General features: G+C 43.6%; 1 protein-coding gene across 4 annotated transcripts in view; it reads left to right on the top strand.

Annotated features, from left to right (window-relative positions):
- The window catches only part of IDO2 (indoleamine 2,3-dioxygenase 2), a 66,173-nt gene that overhangs the window by 27,580 nt on the left and 22,297 nt on the right, over nucleotides 1–16,296 (top strand). For all 4 annotated transcript variants that reach the window (XM_019953601.2, XM_070781468.1, XM_019953603.2 and 1 more), the window contains 4 exons: nucleotides 1,663–1,781; nucleotides 3,265–3,279; nucleotides 5,244–5,343; nucleotides 6,751–6,868. In XM_019953601.2, the coding sequence (XP_019809160.2) occupies nucleotides 1,663–1,781; nucleotides 3,265–3,279; nucleotides 5,244–5,343; nucleotides 6,751–6,868 (352 nt within the window). The remainder of the gene's footprint in view (nucleotides 1–1,662; nucleotides 1,782–3,264; nucleotides 3,280–5,243; nucleotides 5,344–6,750; nucleotides 6,869–16,296) is intronic.

The raw sequence follows: 16,296 nt of genomic DNA on the forward strand, positions 1-16,296 counted from the left end.
TCTCCAGCACCACAGTTTGAAAGCATCTTCAGTGCTCAGCTTTCTTTATGGTCCAACTTTCACACCCATATATGACTACTGAAAAATCATAACTTTGACTATACGGACCTTTGTCTCAGATTTTTAATATGCTGTCTACCCTTGTCATAGCTTTCCTTCCAAGGAGCAAATGTCTTTTTAATTTTGTGGCTGCAGCCACTGCAGTGATTTTGGAGCCCAAGAAAATAAAATCTGTCACTGCTTCCACTTTTTCCCCATCTATTTGCCATGAAGTGATGGGACTGGATGTCATGATCCTAGTTTTACGAATGCTGAGTTTTAAGCCAGCTCTCTTTCATCCTCATCAAGAGGCTCTTTGGGTCCTCTCCACTTTCTATGAATAGATATTTTTACTTTAAGGGGGAAGGAAGTTGGAAGTGGGAAAGAGGAGGCATAAGAATTCTTTTGGATCTATTTAGCTTTGTTGATGGTTAGAGCCCCCCACTCCCATCCCCATGGGTCCTGGTAATTTTTCTGGATATTTGGACAAATAGAGTTCTTTAGAGTGGCCCTCAGATTACTCAGGGATTGAATGGGGACTGTCCTAAGGTGACTTACTTGAAGTTGCTATTGGGTATGATGAAATGTTCTAGTCTTCCCATCCATCTCTCTGAGGAAAGGACACACACACACACATATATATACAAGTATATACACATATTTGTTCCTAAAACTAAGACTGTACACAAAACACTTGTATGCATTTATCTATATTATGTATCTGGATATATATAAATACATATATATACAGAGAGAAAGAGGGATATTTTCCCACTGCTCATGAACTCAATCCCCACTTACACCTCAACATTTGTTCATGCTCTGCATTGTACAATTTTCAGAGATTATTTTATACTATATATGTACATGCATGTTCCAATTTTGTACTTTTCACATATATTTCAGACCATACTCATAAATAATACATCCACTAGGTTGTTAAAGAATAAATATGAGAGTGAATTGTGTGTTATACTTGTATTAATTATATGGATATATGTTAATTAATTATATACATTAATTACATGGATTAATTATATGGATCACTCATATAATTCCATTTTTATTCTCAGGTTGTTTCTTTACCACACAATTTTTAGGAATTAAAAACAGATTGACATAGTTGCTCAGTCATGTCCAACTCTTTGAGACCCCATGAACTGGGGCTTTGTCAGGCTCCTCTGTCCAGGGGATGCTCTGGGCAAGGATACTGGAGCGAGTTGCCATGCCCTCCTCCAGGGGATCTTCCTGACCCAGGGATGGAACCCACATCTCTTATGCCTCCTGCATTGGCAGGTAGGCTCTTTACTGCTAGTACCACCTGGGAAGCTCATACACTATTGATACCATGTATAAAATAGATAACAAATGAGAACCTAGTATATAGCACAGGGAACTCTACTCAGTGCTCTGTGGTGACCTAAAAAAAATCCGAAAAAAAGGGGATGTATGTACACATGTAGCTGATTCACTTTCCTGTACTAACTACACAGGAGCTAATTATACAGAAACTAACACAGCATTGTAAAACAATTATATGCCAATAAAAAGAAAAGAGACAGATTGTGTCCTCCATTGCATTCTTTCTATAATGTGCTAACTGTCTGCATTTATGTCCGCAAGATTCTGCCAAGAAACCTTGCCTTGCCCTTTGTTGAGGTCTCCAGGAACCTGGGGCTCCCTCCTATCCTTGTTCACTCGGACTTGGTGCTGGCCAACTGGGCTACTAGGAACCCAGGAGGGTAAGACAGGAGAGGGTGCTTGGGATCTGAACAAATGAAAACCGGATAAGGGAGAGGTTTGTGATTTCTCTTGCTACAGGAAAAGTCCAAACTTTGTCAGCTCTTTTGGATAAGGGATGCTCATATTTATTACCTGGGGCCTTCCCTCGTGGCTCAGATATTAAAGAATCTGCCTGCAATGTGGAGACCCAGGTTCGATCCCTGGGTCCAGAAGATCCCCTGGAGAAGGAAATGGCCACCCACTCCAGTATTCTAGCCTAGGAAATTCCATAAACAGAGGAGCCTGGCATGCTACAATCCATGTGGTCACAAGGAGTCAGACACGACTGAGTGACTAACACACTTGTGGTGCCAAAGAAGGGGTGAACTTAAACACAAGTTCAAAATTCATAGTTCACAGGAGTTTCCTCTCAACCCACTCTGAACACACTGGGACAGGTTGTTACAAAGATATAAAAGGAACAAGATAAATTTTCTGCATGGCCACAGTCTCAGTGTTTTGAGTCTGATATGTATATTGAGATTTGGCTCACTCTGTTACACCAAGACCTGTAGGGAAGAAAACTTTGCCCTTCTTCACATCTAGGCTCCTTGGCTAGTCTAATCATCAAACTGACACAAGACAGATGAACAGAGGGGGCTTCCCAGATGGTGCTGGCGGTAAAGAACCTGCCTGCCCAAGCAGAAGATGTAAGAGATGCGAATTCAGTCCCCTGGGTCGGGAAGATCCCCTGGAGGAGGGCATGGCAACCCACTCCAGTATTCTAGCCTGGAGAATCCCATGGGCAGAGGAGCCTGGTTGGCTATGGTCCATAGGGTTACAAACAGAGAGACACGCCTGAAGCGACTTAGCACTCATGTACGCACAGATGAACAGAGGAAAAACAAATTTAATTTGCACATGTTGGAACTCCATAAAAATATGAAGCTGAAGATGTGACTGAAGCGGGCAGCTTTTATACCTTCTAGACAAGGAAGCAGTACATTTGTAAAAACTTGACAAGACACTGGGGTTTAGGCTTGGGGTAGCTAATTAGGGGAGAGGTAGCAAGGCTTGTTTCTACAAGCCCCACTGCCCTGACTCCTTGTCTCTGGTGATAAGACTATCTCTCTACCTCCTGGTACAGGGAGGACGCCCTTCACCTGGAAGATTTACTTCCTCCTTTCAGGGGCACAAAGAGGTCAGCGTGTCCTTTTGGCATCTGCTGTTTCTCAAGTACCTTTAATTGAAAATAATCCACCAAAGTGGTGTATTTGGGATGGTGCATTCTCCTGCCCTCGGGTCCATAGTCTAGTCACAGCCCTTGACATCCAAACTGTGTGTGTGTGTGTGTGTGTGTGTGTGTGTGTGTGTGTCTGCGGTTCATTTGCTCACAAATGCACAAGACTTGTGTACACATGACCCTGGAAGGCATATCAAGTTTGCAAACTGATTTGTTCCTTTCTTTTCTTTTTCTTTTCTCAATCACTGAACTTGGACTAGACCCCTGGAAATCAGGTAAGCTATCAGAAACCCTTCACTCACTTTAGTTCAGTTCAGTCACTCAGTTGTATCTGACTCTTTGAGACCCCAGACTCACTTTAGGATTTTCCTAACTGTAAAAACTTACAATAAAATAAACACACAAAAAAGAAAGCATCCCATATTGCATGTATAATATATAAATTATAGAAATGCACACACACAAAAAAGACTAGAACATATGCCTCAAATCAACAGCCCAAATGTTAACAATAGTTGTCTCTGCTATGTGTAAATTAAGGAATTAATTTTCTTTGCTACATTTTCCAGTTTGTACATTTAAAAAAAAGTAAAAGGCAACGCAAGAAGAGAAAACAAACAAACTACTACTCACCACCCCTTAAACACCAAAGCTTCACCAGTTCTCTAATTCTTTGTGATTTTTTTCAAGTCTAATGATCTAGTGGTAAAGAACCCGCCTGCAATGCAGCAATGCAGAAGTAAGAGACATGGGTTTGATCCCTGGGCCAGGAAGATACCCTGTAGGAGCGCATGGCAACCCACTCCATTACTCTTGCCTGGAGAATCCCACAGACAGAGGAGACTGGCAGGCTACAGTCCATGGGGTTGCACAGAGTCGGACACAACTGAACCAACTTAGCACACATGCACGCGAAATCTGAAAAAGATCTCTGGTCTCACCATAACTTCTATGAAAGGACAAAGGGCAGGTTGTGGCTGCTACAGCTACAGAATCCCTTTGAAATATTACAGAGACTGGAGCTTGCAGGACAAGTCTGGTTGAGACATTTTTAAACTCCTCTTTCACTAGAGAGCACAGTTAACCTCTAAGTTGACATTGCCTCTCTAATCAACAAACCTCAGCTCAATAAGGGGTTCAGCATAAAAGCTTTAGCTCGGAAGATGGAGAGATGAAGGGTGAAGACCCCATTTTGCACAGAAATGTGACTCTGCTGAAACTATGGGGGTCCCTGACTTAGTTTTCTTTTGTGTTTTTCATTTCTTCTTGTTTTTAAAATGTTAGAGGCAGACGTGATTTATGGAATGAAGTTTGCATGCTTCATAGACTGGATCCAGCTCTGGGGTATTTGAATCCATGTGATAATAGGTCATTTAAGAATGATAATCTAACTAATACAATTATGTAAAGTTTAAAAATAAAATAAAATTTAAAAAAATGATCATCTATTAGTCTTCAGCTTTCACTACTATAATACAGAATTTGGTGGGGGATGGGGCGGGGGGGAGACTGATTAGAGAGAGTCCCAGCCTGAGTTATGAAACAGCTCTCAGTTTCATAACAGGTCCAGTGACTAAGCAACTGGATGAACTTGGGCAAGTGAGTTTGCTTCTTTGGGCCATATTTTTCTGTCTGTAGAAAAGGGGTGTGGAGTTAGCCATGGCCTGGGCCTTCCAGGTGGCTCAGATGGTAAAGAACCTGCCTGCAGTGTGGCAGACACAGGTTCAGTTCAGTCCCTGGATTGGGAAGATCCCCTGGAGAAGGGCACGGCAACCCAATCCAGTATTCTTGCCTGGGAAATCCCATGGACAGTGGAGCCTGGTAGGCCACAGTTCATGGAGTCCCAAAGATTCGGACATGACAGAGCAACTATCATTTTATGCTTCCTGGAGCTCTATGACTCTGTATTCCTAACAGGAAGGGTGTGTGAAAAATCAGCCCTACTCATCCACTTGTGCTTTAGTGGTTTCCTGAGGTGGAAGTGATGGTCTGGGACCATCAAGGCTGTGCCAGACTTTGGGAGCTCAGCTCAGGTGAACTTGGACTGCAGCAGATGTTTCCCTTTCCTTCCTGAATGTTGCTGAAGAGCTGTTTGTCCTCAGTCATCTTGCAGAGCTGAGAAGGTTAGCTGCTGGTTCCACCTTGGACTAGCAGTTACCTGACTCAAGGCCACTGCTGGGCCCTGCATACTCACTGTGCCCAAACCTCTCTAACCACGTGGTCATCTGTCCCTCCCAAGGAACTTGGACACCATCATCTCATTCCCTGGGGGAGAAAGCCTGCGTGGTTTTATACTGGTGACTGTTCTGGTGGAGAAAGCAGCTGTGCCTGGGATTAAGGTATCTTTCCACCCAAAGCACTTTTTTTTTCCTAAATGAGAAATCTGTCTGAGCTTTCCTTCCCACCCAGACCCTTTCCCTGCAGTGACTGAATCAATATAGACTCCTGTTTTGGTTAGTTAAGCAAAGAGATATACGTTCTAGCTCCCTTTCCTCAACTACCATAAAGCTTAGAATTGACCACTTGCCCATCAACAAACAAACATTGTTCTAGGCAATGGGAGATCTGGGGGAATAAGAAAGACATTGCTCTGGCCTCCAACTGAGGCTCAGGATCCAGTGGGGGAAGGTGAGCTGATATAGGGTGTAATGAGAAAAAGAATGCTGAGTTTCATGTAAAGACATCTAAAATCTAATTCAGACTCAACAGGTTGGGCAAAACTCCCCACGGGAAATAACAGATCTGAAAGTTAATCCCTGAGTAATGTAGACAGAGAGACAGAGATGGAGAGACAGAGGCTGATCTCTGGCAGAAGGAGACGCCATACAAAGGCTCTGAGTTCAAATGAACCATCCTTGAGAACCAACCAAGACCTACTGTATAGCACGGGGAACTAGACACACGTGTATGTATGGTTGAATCCCTTCGCTGTCCACCTGAAACTATCACAACATTGTTAATTAGCTATACCGTCAATATAAAATGAAAAGTTAAAAAAATTTAAAAAAAACTAGCTAAACTAAAAATGTATCATCCTTGAGGTCACCTAGCCCTTTGGGGTTTTAAACTTGAATCCCTTTAAGGCTCAGGCAGGTCCCAAGAAGGTCAGATGTCCACAGAGCATCCACGTCTTGCCTAGAGATGTTGGAGTTAGATTTCTGTTTTCACCACCTTCCCTGATAAGCATATTTTGGGTGCCTTCTGTGTCAAGAGTGGGGTGACCAGATTGGGCTACCATTATTACTGCTCCCTCCTTCACTGTAAAACTGTGTGGTCACTTTACTCCTCATCCATGTGTTTATTCTGTGTGTTTATTATGGAAACAAAATAAAATACTGGTAAGGGGTTCAGACAAAGCGGAGGCTGCTAATGAAGGGGGCTCTGGAGCTGAGGGCTCCACAGATTCTGATTTTCTGTAAGACAGAGTTGAGGAGTGAAGGTGTCCCAATTCAAGGCATAGAAGTAGGAAGGATGCTCATGTGTGATAACTCCAGAAGAAGGAAGGAGGGAAATGAGGGAGGGAGGCCCTTGAGAGGGACAAGAAGGAGCAGCCAGTGGAAAGATCCAGAAAGACCTAACCAGGTCCATCCAGCTGGTGACCAGAGAGACTGTCCTGTCAGGAGGATCTCACGGCCAATCCAGTGAGGAGCGCTCCCCAGGGGAGCAGGCAGAGGGCTGCCCTTCCTGGACTCCCCACCTCAGTGGATCGTAAGTGAATGCACTGAGGGACTGAATCTTGTCTCCAGGCCCTGGTTCAGGCCGTGAATGCCATCTTGCAGTCCAGCCCAGACTCCTTGCTTCAAGCCCTGCAGCGACTGAGGGTCTCCATCCAGGACATCACCGGAGCCTTGGGACAAATGCACGGTACATGCTTCTGATGCCTGAGGGCTCTCCTGGTGGGGAAAAGGGCCTGAAGGCTGGGCAGAATCCAGGGGATGGTGCTGCTGTGTTAGCCTGGTTTTAAGGTAACTGCTGTTCAGACTATTGGAAAATGAGCTCTCGGTTGGCAGGGATATTTTCATGCTTTTGCCCTCCTTTCCATTTACTTGCAGTTAGGGTGATTTCCTATTTTCGGCCATTGCGTTTCTGTGTGTTGAGGTCTCACGTGAAGCTTGGGAAGAGGGGAGGGGCACACATATGGCTTATACCCGCTTTATCCAGCAATGACCCTGGTCCCAGAGAACATGACTGATCTTGGCTTCTTCAGTTCTTTTCTGTGGCCAGCGAAGGGATAGGTTGTCCTAGGAGTGGCCACTTAAAGGTCACACCCTTCGCCAACTGCCTAAGTATTATTCTGGTGATCACATCACTTGGCAATTTCTGGGCAGCTACTCAACTTCCTCTCTCAGGAAAAACTCCAAAACTGAAATGGAAAAGGGCCTGATCTTTTTAATAAAGGAAAAGGAGCTGAACGTCTGTTACTTCTGCAAAACAAAATAGATTCTAGTAAAAGAGAGTGTTTATAGGAAATGGAGCAGGAGGGAGGGAGCTGGAAACTGGATGGAGCTCAGTTTTATCCTTTCATTAAAAGGATAGATTGTCATTGCAGACTCTGCAAAATTCATCTGATTACATACTCTTTCATTCAAAGGCCTCTTTTTACATGTCAGAGTCACATCTCCCCATTTCCCTGAATTTTAATTTAATTTTTTTTAAGTTGGAAAAAGAAATTTTATTTTTTTATTTTCATTTTTTTTAACTTTACAATATTGTATTGGTTTTGCCATTTTAATTTTAAAGCCCTCCCAATCACGAGTAGGTCTCTTGCCAAACCAGCTCTCCCAGCTTAGTGAGATGGATTTTAGTTTGGCCAAGGTGCCCAGAGTGTGTTACTCAGGATGTCAGGACCACTAGAGAGACGTTGCAGGTGTCCAGATCATATGAATGAGCAGAAGTGAGTGGTTCAGAAGGTCATGGGAGGCCCTCCACCCTGTCACAGGTATGTCCCGGCAAGGTGGCCTTAGCCCTGTCTGGCTCTCACACATTTCCCTAGTTCTCATTCTCCAAGTCACTTCTACAGCCTGGGCCAACCTTTAGCTTTCTTCCTTATACCGTGCAGGAGGTCTGATGGCCTGGGAAGGTGATGGGATGATTTCTCTTGTGTCACCCCAAGGCAAATTTGCCCACACAGACATCCTATACAGGTGTCTACTATAAAAAGTGACTACTAGTCACTGCAGTAAGAGACATGACCGTCTCTGCCTGCAACTTTCAAAAGCAACCCCAACAGCATCTTCCACCCTCTATGCTCCTTAACCATGTGGCCTGAATTCTCTCATCAAAGGGTGAAGCCTGTGTGACGTATGTGGGCTTGTGACATGCCTGTGACCAGTAGAACTCAGCAGAAGTGGCACAGCATGACTTCCCAGGCAGGTTGAGAAAATCTGATGCAGCTGCCATGCTGTGCTCTGAGTCACAATGAGAAAAGTCAACTGGGGTCACCAGGGCATCAAAAAGGATGTCAGACCACACAGAGAGGCCAAGTGTAGGGGCCCCATTGGGCACTTGGCACAGGGGTGAATAAGCCCCTGGGAGAGTCTTAAGTTCCCACTGCCCAGGCACCTTCAGTTCCATCTCCTCAGCTGAGGATCCAAGCACTGTGAAGCAGATAGCCATCTCTGCTGAGTCTGGCCCTGATTCCTGCCCTGCAGGGCCGTGCTCACAATACAATGGTTATTCTATGCTACTGAATCTGAGTGGTTTGTTACTTAACCATGGTAACCAGAAAAGTGACATTATAAAAATGATAGATAATAGAAAGTTCAAGGTGTAAGGAATCACATGAATGTTTTAGTCATTGGTTGAATTTCTTTGGTAGTTGAATTTCGTCTGCTTGATAAATAGAGCTCAGCTTCACTGCTTTCCTCCCCTAAATGGAGCTTTCCAAGATTCCTTCTTTCTGAGCTCAGCTTTAGCACGAATTGTTTCTTCCTTTTCCCCACAAAGTCCTCCTTTCCAGGAATTTTCTGATCTGGAGTCATGCCTGAAGGAGTGCCCAAGGCAGAGGAGGAGGCAGGGCCAAGGCAGAGCCTCTTTGCTCTAGGGCTGCAGTTGACATAAGAGAACCACCCTGCAGTGAACTTTGTCACATAATCTCAGTCCAGCTCACACAGGATTTCCACTTGACAGTTTTACCCAGTTCTCACTGCTGACTGGAAATCAAACCCAGACAATTCTATTCCCATAGCCTGACTCCCCCCAAAACAGAAGTCCATCACCACGTCACACATGGGGACCTTCACACTGCACACCTGCAGGACCCAGGTTCAGCTCTCCTGTTTTGGTGGTAAACAAGCAAATCAACCAGGTCAGAGCTTTGGGCTCCGTTGGAAGGCTAAGCTGTGCTAGGATTTCCAGGCATCCAAAATATGAGTAAGTCTGGATTTCAAGCCTGTGTGATTATTAAGGGCCCTTGTTCTCTGAGTTTATTTTCTCAGAAAAGCTGAGGGATAATTATTCTCTCTGAAAAGCCGTGAAAACTGTTGCCTTGTATTTTCTTCTGACGCAACACCATTTCTGGCTTACCCTTTGTCAACTACAAACTGGCACTTACCAAGAGCATTGCCAAAGAGTGAACAAAAAAGGCATTTGCCATCTGCCTCTATGGAGATTGAACCCCATGCTGCTACAGCTATCGACCTTCAACAACCCCAAAGGGAGTTCAGGGTGGAGTGAGGCACTCTGTGCTCCAGGGAATCTGGTGAGACAGGTCTTTAGATAGTTGGATGTTTTTAGGAACAGATTTTATGATCTAAATCGTTGTATCTCCTCATATCTAGTTCAGTTCAGTTCAGTTCAGTCGCTCAGTCGTGTCCGACTCTTTGTGACCCCATGAATCGCAGCACACCGGGCCTCCCTGTCCATCAGCAACTCCCGGAGTTCACTCAGACTCACGTCCATCAAGTCGGTGATGCCATCCAGCCATCTCATCCTCTGTCATCCCCTTCTCCTCCTGCCCCCAATCCCTCCCAGCATCAGAGTCTTTTCCAATGAGTCAACTCTTCGCATGAGGTGGCCAAAGTACTGGAGTTTCAGCCTTAGCATCATTCCTTCCAAAGAAATCCCAGGGCTGATCTCCTTCAGAATGGACTGGTTGGATCTCCTTGCAGTCCAAGGGACTCTCAAGAGTCTTCTCCAACACCACAGTTCAAAAGCATCAATTCTTCGGCGCTCAGCTTTCTTCACAGTCCAACTCTCACATCCATACATGACCACTGGAAAAACCATAGCCTTGACTAGACGGACCTTTGTTGACAAAGCAATGTCTCTGCTTTTCAATATGCTATCTAGGTTGGTCATAACATATTCTCTCTCACATCTAGAGAAGCACTAAATCCCTTCATGGTGACATCAGATCCTCATGACTAACAAAAAACCTTTTGTAAAATGGGTGCTTCATGACATTGAACTCCCCCTTCACTGAAACCTTATATATTGACTTTCCCCCACTGCCACTTTGGAGCAGTCTCTCAGGTATCTGAGGTACTGCCTCCCTGTCTGCAGTCCTCATTTTGCCCCAAATAAAACTTAACTCACAACTCTCTAGTTGTATATATATATATATATTTTTTTTGGTCGACACCTTAGTAGCTGTAGGGATTGTTCTTTTATTAGTGATGAGGGGTCAAAATGTTTGCTTCTGACAGTTTGGTAAGTGTGAATGCCCTTCACATTATTGATTACTTCTGATTACTTCACTTAGTTTTGTCTAAGATATTTTCCTTCTTAACTTCTGAACTTATTTTTTTAATTTTTATACTTTAAAATTTTACTTATTTTTTAAATTAGAGGATAATTGCCTTAGAGTGTGTTATGTTGGTTTCTGCTGTACAACACCACCAATCATTCATAATTATTTATATATAGATATGGGCTTCCCCGGTGGCTTAGCCATAGAGAATCCACCTGCAATGCAGGAGATGCGGGTTCAAACCCTGGGTCAGAAAGATTCCCTGGAGGAGAAAATGGTAAACCACTACAGTATTCTTGCCTGGAAAATCCCACAGCTACAGTCCATAGGGTTGCAAAAGAGTCAGGCACGACTTAGCGACTAAACAACAACAGTGTGCCGGCATGCTAAGTTGCTTCAGTTGTATCTGACTCTGCAACCCTATGGACTGTAGCCCACCAGGTTCCACTGTCCATGGGATTCTCCAGGCAAAATACTGGAGTGGGTCGCCATGCCCTCCCCCAGGGGATCTTCCCAACCCAGGGACTGAACCAGTGTCTGTCTCCTGCATTAGCAGGTGGGTCCTTTACCACTTGGGCTTCTCTGATAGCTCAGTTGGTAAAGAATCCATCTGCAATGCAAGAGACCTGGGTTCAATCCTTGGGTTGGGAAGATCCCCTGGAGAAGGGAACGGCTACCCACTCCAGTATTCTGGCCTGGAGAATTCCGTGGACTGTATAGTGCATGGGGTCGCAGAGTCGGACACTGAGCAACTTTCACCATCACTGATATCACATGTTCTTTTACTTTTTATTTACTACTAGTGCCACCTGGGAGGAGAAGGCAATGGCACCCCACTCCAGTACTCTTGCCTGGAAAATCCCATGGACGGAGGAGCCTGGTAGGCTGCAGTCCAGGGGGTCGCTAAGAGTCGGACATGACTGAGCGACTTCACTTTCACTTTTCACTTTGATGCACTGGAGAAGGAAATGGCAACCCACTCCAGTGTTCTTGCCTGGAGAATCCCAGGGATGGGAGAGCCTGGTGGGCTGCTATCTATGGGGTCGCACAGAGTCAGACACGACTGAAGTGACTTAGCAGCAGCGCCACCTGGGAAGCCCCCAAAACAGCAATGTATATATATCCTGTCTCTCTTGAGCCTCCCTCTCCCCACCTATCCTAGTCCTCTAGGTCGTCAACTTGTGAACTTACTTTGTCTAAATCCAGTTGGAAGAGAATGAACACTGTCAACCTTCTCTTCAAATACCATACAATTATATGACCAAGGGACCAAGTTCACATTTCTAAAGTTGTTTTTGCTCATGGACTAGTGACATACAGTAATCTGAATAAACCCAAATTATCTGAGCCATCATCTCTTCCCTTAAATCTAATTTCATCCTGTGAGTGCAGCACGTCTGAAGGCAAGCATACACATATATACACAGGATATTGAACAGTTTTACAAATCTTCACAGAAGATTTCTTAGGGCTGTAAGCAGAAACATGCACATCATACATTGAAGATACCTAAAAATCTACAGTGATCATTACTGTTTTATATGGTGAAGGCTCACTTAGACTTGCTTATATATATATATATATTTTTTTTTTTTTTAATTAAAAACATTTTTTTTTTTGGTTGCACTGTATGTGGAATCTCAGTTTCCCAACCAGGGACTGAACCCGAGGCCTCTGCACTGGAAGTGCAGAGCCTTAATTACTGGACTGTTATTTATAACCCTTGCTCTTCACTCCTATGTATACATACATTTTTTTGCCTGTAGGATTTCCTCTAGTGAGAGTCTCTGTTGCTGGGAAACTCATCTAAAAAATGCCTTTTTTTTTTCCTTTTATTTATTTATATTTTATTATTTTTATGTTTATTTATATCTTTCATTTTTGCTAGCGACCATATTCTTAGGTGTTGAGTAGATCAGTACTAGTTTCCATTGTTGCTTCTGAGAAGTCTGTCTCCTGTCTTCTTCCCTGTCCTGTCATTTAGTCACTCAGTCATGTCCAACTCTTTCTGTGACCCTGTAGACTGCAGCCTGCCAGGCTCCTCTGTCCATGGAATTCTCCAGGCAAGAGTACTGGAGTGGGTTGCCATTTCCTCCTCACGGGATATTCCTGACCCAGGGATTGAACCCCTGTCTTCTGCTTGGCAGGCAGATTCTTTTCTACTGAGCCACCAGGGAAGCCTTCTCCCTACTTGTCTTCTTTTGTCTGCCTGTTTTCTGTGTTGTTCAGTTTATTACCCCTTGACAATATTATGCTTCTTTACTTGTTATGATTCATTACCCTAGAAAATCCTCAGCCATGAAACCCTCACAAACTGCCTACCTCACTCCCTTTCTGCCTCCTACTGGAACTCTTTTCCTTTCTTTAAATATATCTAAAGAATTTTTACAATGTTGTGTTGTTTCTGCCCTGCTGCTGCTGCTAAGTCGCTTCAGTCGTGTCCGACCCTGTGCGACCCATAGACGGCAGCCCACCAGGCTCCCCATCCTTGGGATTCTCCAGGCAAGAACACTGGAGTGGGTTGCCATTTCCTTTTCCAAAGCAGCATGAAAGTGAAAAGTGAAAATGAAGTCACTCAGTCGTGTCTGACTCTTAGCGACCCCATGGACTGCAGCCCACCAGGCTCTTCTGTCCATGGGATTTTCCAGGCAAGAGTACTGGAGTGGGGCGCCATTGCCTTCTCCGTGTTTCTGCCCTACAATAATGCAAATCAACTACAATTATATTAATGCATACATCCCCTCCCTCCCTCAGTAACCTCCCCCACCACCCATCGCATCTCTTCAGGTCGTAACAGAGCACCAGACTGGACTTCCTGTGCTACGCAATAACTTCCTGTCGGCCATCTTACACCTAACAGTGTATCTCTGTTGATGCTACTTTCTCAATTATCCCACTCCCTCACTCCCTCTCTGTGTCCACAAGTCTACTCTCTACATGTACTTCCTACCGGAACTTTAATTCCGGATGTTAGGCCATTCCTCTTTGCCTTTCATTTTCCTAAAATCTTGCTGCTGTTTTCCATCTCTTTCTTTGGGCTGCATTTTGGATTACTTCTTCCAATCTAATTAAATCCTTTACTCTTCCAACTGCTTCTTACCTACTATTAAAGACACACCCTGAGTAGATTGCTTGGTTTTTCACTTTCAGAAGCTGTTATTCTTTTCAACTCTGTTTTATTTAACTTTCTGTTTCCTATAAATGTTTTCAAGCTGAAATGTGCATGTGGTTCTTTATAATCGGTAGGTGAGATAAGTGTGAGAGTTTTAATATTTGGCACTTCTGTTTCTCTTTTCTCACAGTGGTTGTTGTGTCTCTTTTTTTCTATGTTTGACCTGTTTTGTTTTGTTTTTCCACTTTGTAATGTTTACTGTTCTTGCAATATCATTTGTAGGCAGGCTTTTGGGACTAGAATAGAGAAATATTTGTATATGATTCTTTCTGGCTCTTGGGAGCACTAAAATTCTGGATTATTATCTTAGATCAACTTGAGCAAGTAAAGACCCATATGTTGATCTGACAGTTGAACCTGGGCTAAAAATGTACAAAAACAATGATCCCAACTTCTCAGGAACAGATTTTTCTTTTCTTTTTTTTAAGTCCTGTTTTTCTTGGTGCCAAAGTTAGCTCTGATGCCTTCTCCTATGGCAAGCAGGGGTGAATTGAAGGCCTGACTCATACAGAAGTTGAGGGTATAGCATCTGGGGCTCCCTGGATAAGATGAGGAGAGTGTGGAGTAAAATTCCTCACCAAGGCTGGAACCAGGGCTCCTACCATAGCTGCTAAACCAGAGCCCGGATGAATCTGAATTGACAAATGCTTTCAGGGAAAAGTGTCTCTCCAGTTCGGTTTTCTGCATCCCTGAGTTTCTGCTTTCTTTGCATTTTTGCCTAATGGCTCCTTGCTGTCTTTTTGGCTGTTCAATTTTCTTTTGGTTACTTTCATATTTATCCAGCTTTTCCTGTTTGTTTGTTTGTTTTCAGTGGAAGGATAGGTCCAAGTAAAACAGCATTCTGTTACCACAAAGGGAAGTCTTTTTCAAGAGGACTGTTTGCATCTCTTCCTTCCCTTGTGTTTCTGCCATCAGTTCCTCTGCACCTGGCTGTCATCATCTCTTGCCAGGACCCCTGCAGTAGCCTTCTACATCTTGTCTCTCAACTGCCTTTTTCCTAGTCTAATCCACACTCTATACAGAAGCCTGAATTGATGTTTAGGAGTGCAAATCAGATTGTGTCACTTTAGTTCTGAAAACTCTTCAGTTTCTCTCCAAGAACAGTCCAATATGGCAACCTGTAGCCACTGAACACTTGCTACATGGCTGGTGCAACCAAGGAGTTAAATTTTTAGCTGCATTTAATTTTAATTAATTGAAATTGAAATTCAAAAAAACTGAATCAGTATAAAATACTTTTCTATTAGACACAGCTTTAGTGTTAGAAAGATTGACTTTCACCTAATTGTTGAAAATTTAGCATCCAAATTAAAATACACTCTAAGTATAAAATAAATTTTAAGTCTATAAGAATGTACACAGAATCTCAAATAATTATTTTTAGAAACCTCATTAATAATTTTGTGTTGGACACATTTGAAATGATAATATTAGCTAAAACATAGTATTGGTATTAATTTTTTCTTTTTTTTTTTAACCTTTCAAAGTATCTCTAGTAGAAAATTTAAAACTACATGTGACCATCAGGCTTCGCAGGTGGTTCAGTGATAAAGATTCCACCTGGTGATGCAGGAGACGTGAGTTCGATCCCTGTGGGAACTGCACACAAAAAAAGATACAGTTCAGATGGATAGTTCAGTTATGCATCTACAGTGCTTTGTTTTAGATGTTGGTAACAGGTGCTTTCTTTTCTAAGTTGTTTCAGTCGTGTCTGACTCTCTGCAACCCTATGGACTGTAGCCCACCAGGCTCCTCTGTCCATGGGATTCTCCAGGCAAGAATACTGGAGTGAATTACCATGTCCTCCTCCAGGGGATCTTCCTGACCCAGGGATTGAACCAACGTCTCTTAGGTCTCCGTCTCTTGCATTGGCAAGCGAGTTCTTTACCACTAGTGCCACCTGGGAGGAGAAGGCAATGGCACCCCACTCCAGTACTCTTGCCTGGAAAATCCCATGGATGGAGGAGCCTGGTAGGCTGCAGTCCATGGGGTCGCTAAGAGTCGGACACGACTGAAGCGACTTAGCAGCAGTGCCACCTGGGAAGCCCCCAAAACAGCAATGTATATATATCCTCTCTCTCTTGAGCCTCCCTCTCCCCACCTATCCTAGTCCTCTAGGTCGTCAACTTGTGAACTTAGTCTAAATCCAGTTGGAAGAGAATGAACACTGTCAACCTTCTCTTCAAATAGCATACAATTATATGACCAAGGGACCAAGTTCACATTTCTAAAGTTGTTTTTGCTCATGGACTAGTGACACACAGTAATCTGAATAAACCCAAATTATCTGAGCCATCATCTCTTCCTTTAAATCTAATTTCATCCTGTGAGTGCAGCACATCTGAAGGCAAGCATACACATATATACACAGGATATTGAACAGTTTTACAAATCTTCACAGAAGATTTCTTAGGGCTGTAAGCAGAAACA

Source organism: Bos indicus, chromosome 27 (genome assembly GCF_029378745.1).
Source record: "Bos indicus isolate NIAB-ARS_2022 breed Sahiwal x Tharparkar chromosome 27, NIAB-ARS_B.indTharparkar_mat_pri_1.0, whole genome shotgun sequence".
In the NCBI taxonomy this organism is placed as follows: domain Eukaryota; kingdom Metazoa; phylum Chordata; class Mammalia; order Artiodactyla; family Bovidae; genus Bos; species Bos indicus.